The sequence below is a fragment of the Eurypyga helias genome, unplaced genomic scaffold (genome assembly GCF_000690775.1).
Source record: "Eurypyga helias isolate BGI_N326 unplaced genomic scaffold, ASM69077v1 scaffold34613, whole genome shotgun sequence".
Classification (NCBI taxonomy): domain Eukaryota; kingdom Metazoa; phylum Chordata; class Aves; order Eurypygiformes; family Eurypygidae; genus Eurypyga; species Eurypyga helias.
Window position 1 is genome coordinate 1 of NW_010243643.1, and position 15,778 is coordinate 15,778.

The 15,778-nt window shown below is 37.6% G+C and overlaps 1 protein-coding gene across 1 annotated transcript in view; it reads right to left on the reverse strand.

The window, feature by feature from the left end:
- Positions 1 to 126: 126 nt before the first annotated feature.
- The window catches only part of KIAA1377 (KIAA1377 ortholog), a gene marked incomplete at both ends in the record, with an annotated part of 17,432 nt that continues 1,780 nt past the window's right edge, over positions 127 to 15,778 (reverse strand). Inside the window, 3 exons of the mRNA XM_010149508.1 lie at positions 127 to 199; positions 491 to 615; positions 4,866 to 6,987. Of these exons, the coding sequence (XP_010147810.1) occupies positions 127 to 199; positions 491 to 615; positions 4,866 to 6,987 (2,320 nt within the window). The remainder of the gene's footprint in view (positions 200 to 490; positions 616 to 4,865; positions 6,988 to 15,778) is intronic.

A 15,778-nucleotide genomic window follows, 5' to 3' on the forward strand; every position in this document is an offset into this window, starting at 1 on the left:
ATTCAGATCCCTCTGAAGAGCCTCAGAAGACACAGCTGACACCACACCGTGGATATATTAGGTCACTACTTTATGTATAACGAAGAATTGAACTGAGGTGTGTTACTATACCTGCATCACACTTACAGGTGTTAATCATACTTTGTGCCGGCTCAGATGCAGATTGAACAGGACTCAGCTGGCCAATATACAATGAATTCTATCAAAAATAGGATAAGAATATTTTAAGTGAAATTTAACTATACTGCTTTGAACATTTTTTATTTATTATTTCATATTACTAAGTATTTCCAAGTGCAAAAATATTAGTGTATGCTAATACAGTGATGCATGCGAGTTGGTTTTATTCATTTCATTAGCAGTGACAGGAAGCTGATCAAGCACGTTGATTCAAAATTTTGTGACGTTGCACAAATCTTTGATATCCTTGAAATTCTTTCCATTTTGAGGGTAAATAACCTTTTATTTTTTTCTAGTATTTAATATTTACCTGTGCATGATGAGTAGGCTTCCATTTCTTAGAGGCTACACTTTGCCTTCCGTGATCCAAAAAAGCTCTGTGTTCATTTTCATGGTTGTCAAAACCCTGCTTTTCTCTTGTAACAGGAACAATACCTTAAATGACATGCATACAAAAATAAACCAAAAATGTGTAAACCCGTGAGAAAGATAGTAGTAGCAAAAGTTGTAATGTTGAGTAAATGTCTCTGTCCAAATTTAGACATTTACCTTATGTGTGTTTACATCTGAGCTCACTAAATGTATTTTCTTACACTGAAAAGAGAGAAACAGGCACTTCTAAGGCGTATTTAATTTCATGTTAGCATAGGACTATGGCATACGGATGTGGATCGCATGTGGACATTTATAAGCAGGTTAAGTGAAGACCCACTTTGTATCCCAGACAATGAAGATGGTCTGTACAAAGATACAAGATGCTCTTACCAAGTATGAGGGAGAATGAACACTGAACCGTCATATAACAAATATCAAATAATGTGCCAAAAAAGTAATGTTTTAGAAAATAAGTTCCATGTAGAGAATAATTGTGAAGTCTAATTGTCCCACACAGTAAATACCTGTTGCCAAGATGCTGTACCTTATGCCTTAATGGATTTAACATTTGTTAAGATCACATAGCACCACGCAGAAAACATGTAATAGTTCACGCAAGTTATTTGGATCGCAGAATGGTAGTGGTGGGAAGGGACATCTCAGGGTCATCTGGTCCAACCCCCCTTTTCAGGTAGAGCCACCTACAGCTGGTTGCTCAGGACCATGTCCAGATGACTTTTGGGTATCCAAGGATGCAGACTCCAAAAAGTCTCTGGGCAACTTGTGCCAACACTCTGCCACCCTCACAGTAAAAACCAGTCTTTCCTGATGTTCAGAGGAAACCACCCATGTTCCAGTTTGTGCCCACTGCCTCTGGTCCTGACACTGGGCACCACTGGAAAGAGACTGGCTTTGTCCTCTTTGCAGCCTCCCTTCAGGTATTTATAGACATTGCTAAGATCCCCCATGTCCCGCAACATCAGAAGGACATAGACCATAGAGTGAGTCCAGAGGAGGCCACGAAGATGCTCAGAGGGCTGGAGCACCTCTGCTATGGGGACAGGCTGAGAGAGGTGGGCTTGTTCAGCCTGGAGAAGAGAAGGCTCCGGGGAGACCTTATAGCACCTTCCAGTACCTGAAGGGGCTACAAGGAAGCTGGGGGGGACTTTTTCCAAGGGCCTGTAGTGACAGGAAAAGGGAAGCTGTGGATGCCCCTTCTCTGGAAGTGTTCAAGGCCAGGCTGGATGAGGCTTTGAGCAACCTGGTCTAGTGGAAGGTGTCCCTGCCCATGGCAGGGGGGTTGGAACTAGATGGTCTTTAAGGTCCCTTCCAACCCAAACCATTCTATGATTCTGTGATTCTATATCCTTTTCTTCTCCAGGCTGAACAGTCCCAGCTCTCTCAGCCTTTCCTCATGGGCGAGATGCTCCACTCCCTTCACCATCTCTGTGGCCCTTTGTTGGACTCTGTCCAGCATCTCACTGTCTCCCTTGGTCTGAGGAGCCCAGCACTGAACGCAGTTCTCCAGGTGTGGCCTCACAGGTACAGTGTAGACACTGTACCTCAAATTTATCTGTTTTGTCTGGTGCAATGATACATTTTCAGAATTAAAACATCAAGTTTCAAAATTAAAATGAAGTTCCTAATTAAACTTTCATGAATACAACCTGGAGAGGCAAATCAACATTTTCATGTGCAAGTCAGGAATCTACATATCCAAGGAGATATTATATTCTCATTTGTAAATGCAGTTACTTAATTTATACTTGGGAAGATAAATTACCTGTTTATTTACACAATAAATATTTACAAGTGCAGTTTAATGTACAGTTCATGAATAGACCGAGAGGTCTGTTAGTGATTTTAATGGAATTTTATTTCTTTAGTTGTTATTACAGTGATATTTATCAAAGCAGACTCCTTATCATTTGCAGAAAAATAAACAACCATTGATCCTAGAACCAGATTTGAAACACGTCACAAGGCTGCTGCCATCAGTAGCACCAGGGGACATATTAGCTTTAGAAGGTTGCCATGTAGTTATATGCAAATTACTGTAATGGGACGTGTGGTGCTGAACAGCACCTCAAGTGAGAAGGGAACGTTATCACGTTATATTGTGTACAGGGGAAAACTCAAAAAGAAGAAAAGAAGAAACCTCTTATATTAGTAATGTTTTTAGTAATGTTATTAGTAATTAGTAATTAGTAATGTTATATTAGTAATGTTTTTCTAAAAAATAGAATCCAAAGTTGCTCTGTTCAGGTGGATCACACAATTAGTTTGCAAGACATGCTAGATATATGCCTAGGAGAAGACTCCTTTGAGAAATCCAAGACAAGTATATAATGAGCAATAGTATCTTTAAGGGCATGAGATACTGAGCAGTCAACCTGTTTTAACTCTGTGAATTAGTCCTACATTTGTCACAGGTTGAATGTTTTTCAAAGCATTTGACTGACTGAACACCAAAGGATTTAAAACAGTTCTAACATCCAGCTACAGTATAATATATGTTAGCCAGAAGAAATACCACTTGAAGCCTGGCAGCCCACTTAAAGGAAGATCCTCATGGACAACAGTTTTATTTATTCATCTCGTTCTTATTTAGTCTTTCTGGACGTTTGGCCAAGCATCGCAACAGATCACATTTTCTACAGTGCCCTCACAGACTTCGCTGAACGCTGTAGCAGTGCCACAGCAGATACTACACTCAAGGACAATGCAGTATTCAGTCTCTCAGGACTTCAGACAACGACTGTAAGGACCTATGTGCATTTGCAGGCAACAGAACAAATAATAGCGAGTCATTGAGTGTTATCGAGAGTATTTAAAATAAAGAAGACTTTCAAAACAAAATCTTAACTAGATAGTGAGAGAGGGCCACCCACCCAGATTTTAAAAAGAGGTTCTCAGTTCTTCCTCTAAAAGAGTGGGGCTGGGGATGTGGCATTTAAAGTGGTGACAGTATCAGCAATGCACACAACTTTGAGCCGGTAAATCTCCTGATGCATTGACCTGATGTGCAAATAAGGGCAGGCAAGGGGCAAGTTATCTCTGCTGGAGGCGAGGCATGGTAATGCGGGACTTCATTCATTTCTAATGTAAAATCAAGTAGGTTAACCGAAGTCACACATAACTTAAGCTCATCTGTTTGACTTTGAACTGGAATGGACAAGCAGATAACATTTCTCACTTCCCACCCTTGCTTTAGGCCAAGAATATTCACCTACCTCTGCCCTTACACAACAGAGCTGTTCTGAATCACTCCATAGTTAGAACCATGCAGGTAAAACTAGAAATTTATGGGTTTTTTTTTTAAGTTATGGGAATTACTTATTTTGCTATAAAGAATCTTTGAACTGTATGGCCAGTCCTCAGGGCGATCCCAGCACTTCAGGTGGTTTGGAGTGCTGCTCGTACCTGAAGCAGGGTTTACAGCTTCAGGAGCTCTGCCTCCTGCTGCGACCCTCGATGGGAAGCAAACCAGCATACACCGTACAAATTACAAGCACAAGGATGACACCGGTGCCCAGGGCACAGAATTCCAGAGGCAATGGAAAAGCAATGAAAAAAGAATGAAACATATATAGAAATGTAAACCCCAGGACATTAAAGTTTATTCTCCCAAAATTTCATGTGCATCTTTCCTCTATCTTACAAATCAATCTCTGCATCATATTGTCCCTAAGGTTAATTTTTAATAAAATGCAGCATTGGTCCTAAAATTTATAAAAATTCTTTATAAATCAGACATATTTTGCAACACAGCAAAATTTGTCCAGTAGAAGCTCTTTGGTTTTGATTTTTTTTTTTTTTTGAGAATTAATTGTTTTACTGGGACTAAAACATAATAATTCCAGACATATATAGTGTCAGCATTTTAAAATCATGGTAGATCTACATTTCTTTCACACTCAGGTGGCAGCGACTCTTGAACAACAATCTATGACTCCCAGTTACCTTGTAAAACTTGCTCATATAAACTTAGTCACTTCCTCCTATATCATTATTTTGACCACCTGCCACATCTGCTCATTAATCAGGAATATAATATCAGGGAAAAGACTTCCTTTTCATTTAAAATTGTAGAGAGCTATTAAACATAGGGAATCAACGTTTGAGAGGCCTCTGGGAACCACTAGAATAGAAATGACAGTGACAAATGGTGAAAACTTGTTAAAACTGGCTGTATCGTGTGAATGGATGAAAGGCTGGATGTTTTAACTGAAAACAAATTTGTGATGTAATTGGAAAAGACTTTTTTTCTGAACATCCCCCCACCCCAAACCCAGAAACATGACTCTTACCAGTAGCAGAGTCTTTTGGAGCTCGGGCAACGTAAGCTGCTTGCCAGGAGGTACTTGTTTTTCCAGCTGTTGGGGTATGATGGAGATGTAATCCCTCTTCTGCATTAACAGGTCTTCTTTCAGTGCAAGTTACTGACTGAGTTCGACAGGCGCTTGTCTGAACACCGTTCACAGAACAAGTACCGTTTGCCCAAGGTTCGTATTGGCCTGGGCTGCGGCCAGGTGTAGGTATCGCAGTGGCCAAGTCCGGACTACACGTAATGCTCTCACTGTTTTCTGTACCGTTCTGATTTAAAACCCAATCTGAAAACAAAACATGCCTTTCATTTACATCATTCCAGCTCGTGGCGGCAGCTTGAAGCCGTGAAGGCAGCAGTGGCTGACACCCAGGGCCGGCTGCGTTTCTGCCACTTCGGTTTCCCGGCAGAGGTGCAGATGGTGGGTGAGGTGCTGGCAATTTCCTTGGAGTTTTTGGAGCTTTGCTGGCTTCAGCGACCAACTGCGGTTGGATTACAGTGCCTGTTCTCTTCTTGGGCATAAAACTTGACTGGGCTTTTACAGATGTTGTTCTTCTAGTCATTTTTGCCTTATTTTTGAGTTTATTGCCTTCATTAATTTTAGAATTATTGCCACATACTGGGGGTTTACTTTCTTCATCTTTTGACACCATCCAAGCTTTTTTAGCAGAAAAGGATCCAGTAGGCATATGTCCATTCAGAGATGTGTCTCCTTTGTCCGATTCTTCAGTGTTAACATTTGGCTTTGATATATGAGAGGTTTCCTGATGATTTGCTATGAACATGGGGTTTGAAGGCTGAGGAACAATACTTAAATTAGTCTTAGGAGCATTATTTGTAGTCTGAACATGTTGCAGCTGGGCAGGAGGTGGTGTTTCACTGGTGTTTTTTTCATAGCACTTTCCATGATTTTCAGTCGTTATCCAGTTAATTTGATCACACCATCTTAGCTTTCTATTGCATTTTTCATCTTCTGTGCTTTTCTTTTTTATTTTGGCCAGTTCCAAACTGTCTCTGATCGAAGACATGGGTTGAGTTCCAAAACCGGTCTCACGGTTCACAACCACAGCTTTGAAATGACTGGGTTCATATTTAGAATACTTCTTTAAGATACTTCTGACTAACCTTGCTCTTTTTCTTTCAAAAACATTGTTTTTCAGGGTTATGTGCTGTGGAGAGGTGCCAGAATTAAACTCTTTATCAGACACCACAGATATAGTTTCAATCATATTTCCCTCTTCTTCCTCTTTGGTGTTCTGTTGCTGAACATCACACAGAACTGAGGCATTGGGTATGTCCCGAGATAAAGATGATCCTGGATTAACATCATCAACACATTTAATATTTTCTTCTTTTGCTTCAGTCATTTTTCCTGAGTTATTTTTTAAAAACTGTGTAATGACATTTTTGTCCTTCGGTAACATATCAGCAGTGCTGGGAATGCCAGTGGAACATCCCTGATTAGGAAATAAGATTATAGATGTTGCAATAGGTTGACAGGAGGTTTGCACAGATACAGTTCTTTTTTGTGGGGTCATTTTAAAACTCTGATCTTGCATCAGATCCTGAAGTCTTTCTCCTGGAACAGAATCAGGGCTGGCCCAGGCTTTGCTAGGACTGAAAACAGGATGAGCAGTGGCTAATGCGCTAGCTGTTCCAGAGGATGACTTGTTTCTTTCTCCTTTTATATTTTGCAGGAAACTAAATGCATTACTTGGAGAGCTTTCTTGCTTACCAGAGGTAGAGAACTCTGCAGGACTTTTTCCAGATCTGTGAGAAGCAGATGATTCTGAATTGTTTACATGTTCAGCAATATGCTTAGCTAAAAGTTCATGAATAGGTAAGTTGTGGTAGTTCTGCAAATCTGCATTTCTCAGACAATTATTTAAATGCATAGTTGTAGAAAAAGTACTTTGAGCTATACAAAGCGAACCATTATTTCTAGTCTGTAATTTTTCTGGATTGTACAGGGCACAGTCACACTGTGTTGTCAAAGATGATTCACTCGGTGTTGTGTAATCTCCATTTTTTTCTCCGGTCTCAAGGCTGTCAAGGCTTGACAAGCTTTCCGAATCATCTGTTTCCTGGACTTCTTGATGAAGATTCTGAAATACAGGCATAAACCCAGCCAGCTCTATTTACCAGATTTTTTTTTTTTTCCTGACACTAATGTTTCATTAATGAGAGTTTAGGCTCAAACACAATCAATATTGAGCCTGGTGTTTGTAGAACTCGGAGTCATAGCACCATGAGTGTTTCCGTCAAAACAAAATTGACCTGTGTTCAACTGCAAAGAAAACAATGTGGTTTGGGCATGAAATTCAGAGGTAGGATTAAAACTGTTGCAGCTCTTCAGTTTTACATCAATTCTACAATATTAAAAAAAGAAGAAGATTTGTCTAAACAACACCACTGTTTCCAGATTGCCCTATGGCATAGGACGGTTTTTGTACTCTAACATGTAAGGGAGTTTACAAAATGAAAAATAATCCATTAAATTGCAGATTTGACAGTGGATCTGCCCCAAAAACTGGATTTTTTCCATAATACTAGGCTGAATATGTTTATTTTCATACAAAGTGCCACAAGTGATGAGGATTTAAACATTCTCATGGCACAGAAAACATCTCTCAGCTATCATAATCACAGTGATTAGCACCTCCCCCCAGTGAAACCTCCTCTTCTCATCTTTCAGAAAGAAGAAAATATCATCTGATCTATGAGGACAGATCAGGTCTAAGGGCATATGTGAGTCCCATCCACTCCCCCAACTTCTTCGTCAAACTGTAATGCGGTGATGAATAAGAACAACTGGCACCATGTGAATCACCACTGGGACATGTTTATGTATGTACTATACAGGCATTTTCTTCACTCTTACTTTTCCATCCAAACACTGAGAAGCCTGACACGGTTGAAAATACATGCTTTTTTAAGTACAAGATTTCAAAAACCACCTAAATATAAAGGGAAACAAGCATATTATCTATTTTCATGGTCTCATACTCTGTTGTTAAGTTCACTTCCACACAACTCAGCAGCTAAGCGATTTTAAACCCTATGTTGGAAAAAACTGCTGTGAAAAACTAAGAGAAGCTGCTTTAGATATGCAATCTTATGCAATGAAGTGGTTTTGTTCATTAGTGACTTCAAATGGAAAATGTTTCAAGTACCAAAATCTGTTGACCTAGGTAAGTGATTATATATGCCCTGGAAATTACAATAGAATTAACATTTTGAAAACTTACCAAAGAATGCATAAAATTAATTAGTGAATAAGTAAATATTTTTGTAGTAAAACTTTATTTATTCTAGTAGAATTGTTATACCATAATATTGCAGAGCTTATAGCTGTATAAATATTTTAAAATGCAGAAAAAAGAAGCTTAGTGAGTCCTGAAAGACTTTTAATGATTGAATTAAAACTTATCTTGCACTGAACGTTCAGAGGTTAGTGCAGTCTTCCATCATAGTTATGATTTGAGATAAAGAAACTAAATAGAAAAACAAATAACCAAACCCTTTGGGGAACATTTTCAAACTAAATCTATACAAACTGATGTCCTTCTAAAAGAAAAGGATAAATAATGATTTGGGTAGTTATTTATTAACCTTTACGTTTGGCTAAATTATACTGTTAATCTCTGCTTGAACTTCACCAAACAAGGAAAAGGCATATGCTCAGAGTTTTCTGTACGAGGCCAAATTTAAGAAAAAACTTTGAAGTTTTCAGATGGGAAAAAAGCAGTAGAAATAAATTACAAGTGTCAGGTTTACTTCTTGTCTAATCTAGGAATGGCACCTGTATATCTAAACATCTGTTTCTAAAATTACTAAATTGCATAGAGGAAAAATTTGTAAGGATTAATTTAAAAAACCCCATTCTGATAGCAGATTAGCTTAAACTGGCAAATCTGGAGGGTGCAAGAAAAGTTGCAACTTTTAAAGATTAAGATCAAAAAAGTTATAGCCACTTTTGCTCAAGAGGCTGAAAATAGACTTGATCCTGCATGATATATAATTTTACTCTCCTTGAAAACAAAACCTCATGGGAACAAAAAATCTCAGCTGAGGCAACCTCCAGAAATAATGTAAGAACTAAAAAATAAACATTTCTCACTTAAATACGTACCAAATTTTACTTAGTTCATACAAATTTAGTTAATTTACATTTGTTGCATCATACAATTTAATAATTTCACACATTGAAGATGCTTATAATTCTCATTAAAATATTTACATATTTTGTTACCCTTACTAGCCTACTCTGTAATGAAAGTGAATGTCACATTTTATTGTAAAAATGCGTAACTAAACTACTTCTGGATACTTCCAAAAGCATTCAACAATTATTCATTCTTTTTTAGTGGTCAGTAGCTACAGGGAAATAAACCTGGAAATCGCAGTGATTTCACTGGATTTAATCTGTGAGAATATTACAGGATGACAAGGCAACAAAAATGTTCCTAGAGTGTACTATCTTTTTATTTTCTGGATTTGCATATTGTTCCTGTTATGTAAGTACAGTGTATTGTACTGACTGTTGTCTGCATTATCTTATGTCCTAATGCATGAAATCTAAACCCTGCCTGTGCACACACTTGGTATTCTAAGAAAGGGAAAACTTATGAGGAGTTAAAGAGGTCACTTGTATGTCTTAGAACAGCTGTGTCAAGCAATTTCATTTCAGTAAAGCCCTAGAACAAAGGGAAAACATGAGCGTAAGAAATCTTCTTTCATGAGGCCAATGAAAGAACAACAAGTACATTTTCAGGGAACCTGACGTGAATTTTCTGCCAAAGGACTCCGCCGGTGCGCTATTGCACTGAAGAGCTGCTGCTATATGGGTATTTGACATCTTCTGCAAAAAAAGTGCTGACTGTTCACAGTTCCAAGAGGTGAATAGGAACACTCTTCTGAAGATAAATGCTGGAAAAATGCCACCTACTCTGAAAACCCAGGCCCCTCCCCTCTCACACCACTTGATGTTTTTTGTTTAAGTTTATCTGGTTTATTTACAGGAGTTCTCTGTGTGTTACATGCGTGTCTATATAATGAACCCTTCATGTTCATTGTGAAGTAAATGACACCAATGTTCACACAGATACAAAACTGCCTCACAGTGAGGTACCCAAACACCTTCACTGGTTTTGAGGTTACCAACTATGGAACGTGAAAGTCCATGAGAAAATTAATGATCTCTTTTCTACGCAAGTTTGGAAAACATAATCTATGCGGTACTAAATGATACTCATTTCACAGATTTGGGCAGATCCGAGAAAGCAGATGCCACTGAGGCAGGATTTTGATGCTTATGTTACACAAGAGATTGATTGTACTGTGCCAAAACCACCAAAGCAGCAATGGAGGTGTAGGATGACCAGAGAAAAGCTTCCTACAAACACCCCTGTCTTTCCTAGGCTAACTCCTTGGTGCCTGATTTCCCCCCAAGCTATCTAGGATACAGAAACCAGCTATTTATGAACCTATTTCAAAGGACCTGATTTGCCTGTTTGGAAAACCAGCACAGGATGCTAGAAAAACAGGTTCTAACTCCCTGGGACAAAAAGAACTCGAGTTTCCAATTTGGTAGGCACTCAGGCACTTCAGTGAGCCATACTGTACTGCAGGATTTTAAAAGAAAAGTGAGCTGAACACTGAATGTCAGGGTTTCAAGTTCTGGCTTCCACTTCGTAAAAAGTCCTGAGGTAGGAAACGTTTTCAGATAAGCGTTTCTCCCTGTTGCTTTCCATTAATAATTTAGCATCTCAATACTCAGAGTGCTGCTTCTCAAGATCCCTCTTCCAGGTGCCTAACTCAGACAGACTAACCTCTTCATTCTTCTCCAGAAGTGGAGTTCATAATGCTAGTTTTTAAATACTATTAAAATTATGAAATGATTAAATGTTGAGGTACTGACCACCACAATGCATTAGTCCCTTTTTTGTTTCTAACCCTGTAATACATTTATTTTGAGGAGGCACTATCTACCACGGAAATTTAAGAGATGGGATCATGTAAAAATAATACAGGACTACAGAACTGAAAACTGTCATAAGGCAAATAGGCATGGAGAAAAACTGGGCATGTATATGCAATATGAATTCTAGACCTTCCTAACGTCTTAACTAATACTCATTTTAATGTTGAATATAAAATGTAATTACATAATTTAATGAGCAAGTTCAGAGTTATTTACAATCTCTCTTATATTCAATGTCATTTTGGTTTCCCCAGATAAGGAGAATGTAGATCAGCTGCAACATATCCATTTTCACTTCTTTGGAATTTGCAGGTTGTAGGAGAAATGCTGATTTTAAAAATATTTCATAGATGAAGTATTTCCAGACAATACTTTAGAGATGGAAATGAAAGGGAAATTGTTCTGAGAGATCTTTCTTCATTTTAAAGCAAAGAAATAATCCTTCCTCTCTCTGATTGTTAAGGTCTTAAATGATGAGACTCAAGGACCCAAAATTATCCTTTTCAGAAACAAAGTCTGATTTATGGGGAAAGAACAGAAGAATAACTGATGGAGGAACGTATTTCTTTGTCTTCTAGAAAAGTCTGTTTTCCTGGTTTATTCTTATTCGCAAATACACAAATAAGACAAACATTAGGGTTGACAGATTTGAATGAACTGGAGCTATAGCATCAGAAAAAAATTATTAATACCGTTTCACTAGTACATACCTCCTAACAGACCCACAACATACAGCATGTAAATATGATTTTTAAAACAACCCCTGGTTCTGCTGGGGGACTGTCCTACCAGATCTCTCTGACTTGCGGAAAAATTAGCATACATTTTTGCAGTCTATGAAAACATTACTTTTTCTTCCAGCAATGCAAATTGCAAAGATGGAACAGTTTTTAACATGATTCCACTCCATCTTGTGCACTGCACAGCAGCAACCAAGGCAGAAGGTGGATTTATATTAGGAAATCCTAGAGGTCAGACACAGAAACACCTTCAGAATCACAGAGTATCCTCAGTTGGAAAAGATGCACAAGGATCATCAAGTCCAAAGCCTGACTCCACACAGGGAACCTAAAAGTTAAGCCATATATCTAAGAGCATTTTTTAATAACATATATTTATACCACTCTATAAGTAAGTTTAATGAAGCAGTTTCATGTAACTGCCAACATTCACTACATACTTCATTAATATAATCATTTGTTTGAAAAAAATATTTAGTGACTGTTACATGTTACCTGTTTCACTGATTCCATTTTTTTGATCAGGTATTTTTCAAGACATACATTCCTCTTAAGAAATTTACAGATATGATTTATAAGAACATGTACAAGATTTCAGCATCTACCTTCCCCTAAACAGCCTACTGAATTTAAAGGGTGATGTTTTCTGGCTTTTTTTGCCACTGTTTGAAACAGCGTAATTCTTGAAGTTGCTTGTCACGAGATCTTTCCATCCTCTGTGTCCTAGTTATTGACTGCTTATTCCAGTTCTCTGAATTCTGGGTGTTTGGTTTAATGCTTTATTTCCCACTTGGTGAGCCATACTTCCTTGTGGAGATACGTCAGTACTGGGCATAAACTGCACAGCAAAGCTCAAGCTACTAAATACCACAGAAATGCTGCTGCAGGCTTGTAATAATTAATATTAAAAAACCCTGAAATAATTTATTAGGTTTCTGTGTACCCAGGCCACCATGAGACTACCAGGACAGAAGCACAATACTGGAAGAAAAAGGTAGTTAAATTCTGTTTTGCTTTCCACTTCACAAAATTTTAGCTTTTAAAAAAAACCCCAAAACACAGCTCTGCCATTTCAAGGGGGTAGAATTACTCTGGACAGTGACACTTCAGTCTGGATGAGAAAGCAATAGGTTTCCCAACACCCCCTTGAGACATCAGTATATACTATCTCTGATAATACCAAGCTATCACAGTATAATATAGCAGACCAGAACGCACAAACTTTTTGTCTTCCATTCCCTTTCTGCAAGCAAACATTTTATTATTACCATAACTGCAGTAAACTAAAAGACAGGCACCGTTATTTTTTTTCCTCTATTCCTCTCCTTTAGCTACATTCATGAACATTTTACTCTGTTGCAGTAAAAAAAATAACTTCAAAAATAGCTATGAAATATGGTAGAAATAATTTAGTTGCATAGCTATGTATGTATTTCATATATATATGGATATGAATGTAAAACCAAAAATGGAGTCATGCCAGTATGTATGGCAACTCTGATGAAAAAAGTATATGCTTTTAAAGGAGGAGTGGGCATATATTAGATGATAGTTCTCAATTTCCCTGTTTCTGTGGTTTGTGAGGTGTGCTGTATCTATAACAATCTTAACTTACGCGCAAGCAAAGTCTTACTCATGTGATAATCCAACTGTGAAACAAACTCTTTTTATGGAAAATGCTGTTTCAGCCTCAATCTACGTTATTACCTGGTGAAACAGGGCTTTGTATTGAGCCAAGACACTCTTCAAATGACTGATAGAAGATTCCAGTGTCATTTTATACAGCAGAGGGTTGGAATAAACCACTATTTTACATAAAAAGAACCCTGCTCTTGAGGAACACAATCAAAACAAGTTTGGGTCTTTGGGTAAAATAACTTAGTCTGGAGATACATTTCAATTTGCCTTTATAGCAAATGTGAATTTCGGCTTAGTGAAATAACATGGAAGATTGTGGTATATTGTAATATTGGTTGAAAGCCAATAAAAACTGCACCCCTCTGGTCTTGCCAAAAGGAAAATGAGTAGGGAAATCACTTGGGTTTGTAAGATAATTAACATAAAATACATTAACATTCACAGTTATAAGTAAAAAAATGGCCAACGTTTCTAGATTTAGGGTGATCACAGAAACCTGTTTCAAGTCTCTGAATGGTGTCTTCAAAATTAAGTCTGACTTCAGTTCCAATGCCATTTTATCCTAATCCTCCCCTTAAGAGCCTGTTTTCCCACTAACTAGCTCTGAGCATTCTACAAGTGCTTGACACTAAGGAGAGACTGTACAGGGGCACTCCTTTTTTCCATGCTGGTTTTATCTATGCTTCTGAAGAGTTAGAATGATACAATACACCTTGCAGAAGGCACCTGTGTTTAATTAATTCCAGTCATACTACAAATGCACTTGAAAATGAGTTCAGTTTTTCCATCACTTACCTGAAACATCTCCATTTCACAGACACAGTCCAACCTCAGAAGCATAGTAACGCAAACAGCTAAGTCATGCAGGTCAACTCACTCACGCAAGCACGGTGACGTCCACACCGATGTGTTTGCAGCACCCACTGCTTTCATTCAGTGGAACATCACCCAGAAAAAAGTTTTCATTTTTCTCAGAGACTCAATTCTATAGGTAACATATCTAAACACACACGGTATAATAGGATACAAAGCTTTTTTTGCATTTGAGATAATATAACTATAACTCTCTGACCTCATGATTTGGGTTGCAATTTCTGAGAAATGATACCTGTGCTCCAGTCCCTGTTTCAATAAACAACTGAAGTATTTTATGCCAAGGGAACAGTATCCATAAAAAGACTGATACTAAGTACTTCAATGCCTGCACAACATGTTTGGGAAAAAAAGGAAAACCAAGGTAAAATTCCTGCTTCAAATCAATCAGAAAGGGATTTAAATTTGGATTTCACAGATACCACTTGAATAACCTAATCATAGTCATAGAAAGGAAGAAAGATGAAAATACAATCTCCATGTTGTAATCTACACCTATTTTATCTATGAATTAGTTCTTACTTCCAAGTATTTTGTTTAAAAGGTGAAACAGTAGAGGTAAAATGTTATGTCAATCAAACAGTTTAATTCAAGCATAATGTATTTTTCTGGAAGAGTGTAAAAATACTATATTGACCAAAAAAATTTTGTGCAGCCGCCAAATTAAGAAGGTGATGAAAGGAAAAAGACAATTCAACTATTCCACTGTTGAACCATTTTAATGGAAATTTTCTAAATTACTCAGTTCAAGGCAGGTGCCAGAAATGGAAAATTTCAACATAAATAGTTAACATTTGGAAAAATGATAAACACTTGGGACTAATGACTTTTGTCGAAAAGCTGCATGCAGCTTTAGCTGAAGATGGTGCTGTTGACTCCACTATAAAGATTTTATTTATGCTTGCAACAAAACCAGGAAAGGACCATGCAATGAAGCCTTTGATTGCAAATGAAGTTACCAATATTAATTTCTTCAGACTGGAACATAGTTATGGACATATAGCAAATAATTTGATGTACTGGCTCAGATATAACTATTACTCAAAAAAAATACTGCTTTTAATATTTTAAGCAAAATAATTTGGGAGAATGGTAGAAGGGTTCACTAAAAACCTTGGCTTGCTGCTGAAACCATACAAATTTTTAGGGATGGAAAGCAGGGAACACACCAAAACTGCTGGTAAGGGACTACATAGAACTTTATTGCCCTGTAGGAAAGAAAAGAATTTTAGGAATCTTTATAATCCTGCTGGGCCTGTAAAAACAGAAACAAAGAGAGGTCAAAGGATCTCAATGGATGGTTAGACTGCAAAGCATGTGCACTGTGAAATACTTTGACATTAGTTTCAGAAAGGCAAGAACTGTTGAAATTACGTTAGACAACAGATAGTAACAAGGCTACTGAAGCCTATTCATGTCAGTATTATAAACAATTATAAGTTCTTTTAGGAAGATTTTTATAAATAATATTTCATATCACAGGAAGTCACAATGCACATGCACACTGGCACAATGGAAGTATTACTTCCAAAACTCAGGCCTTAGAACAACGACAATAGCTTTTTTGGCTATTTTTCTAATCAGAGTCCACAGCATGTCATTTCAAGAAAGAAAGTCCAAATGTTTGAAGTATAAATATTTATAATTTGAAACTATTTATCA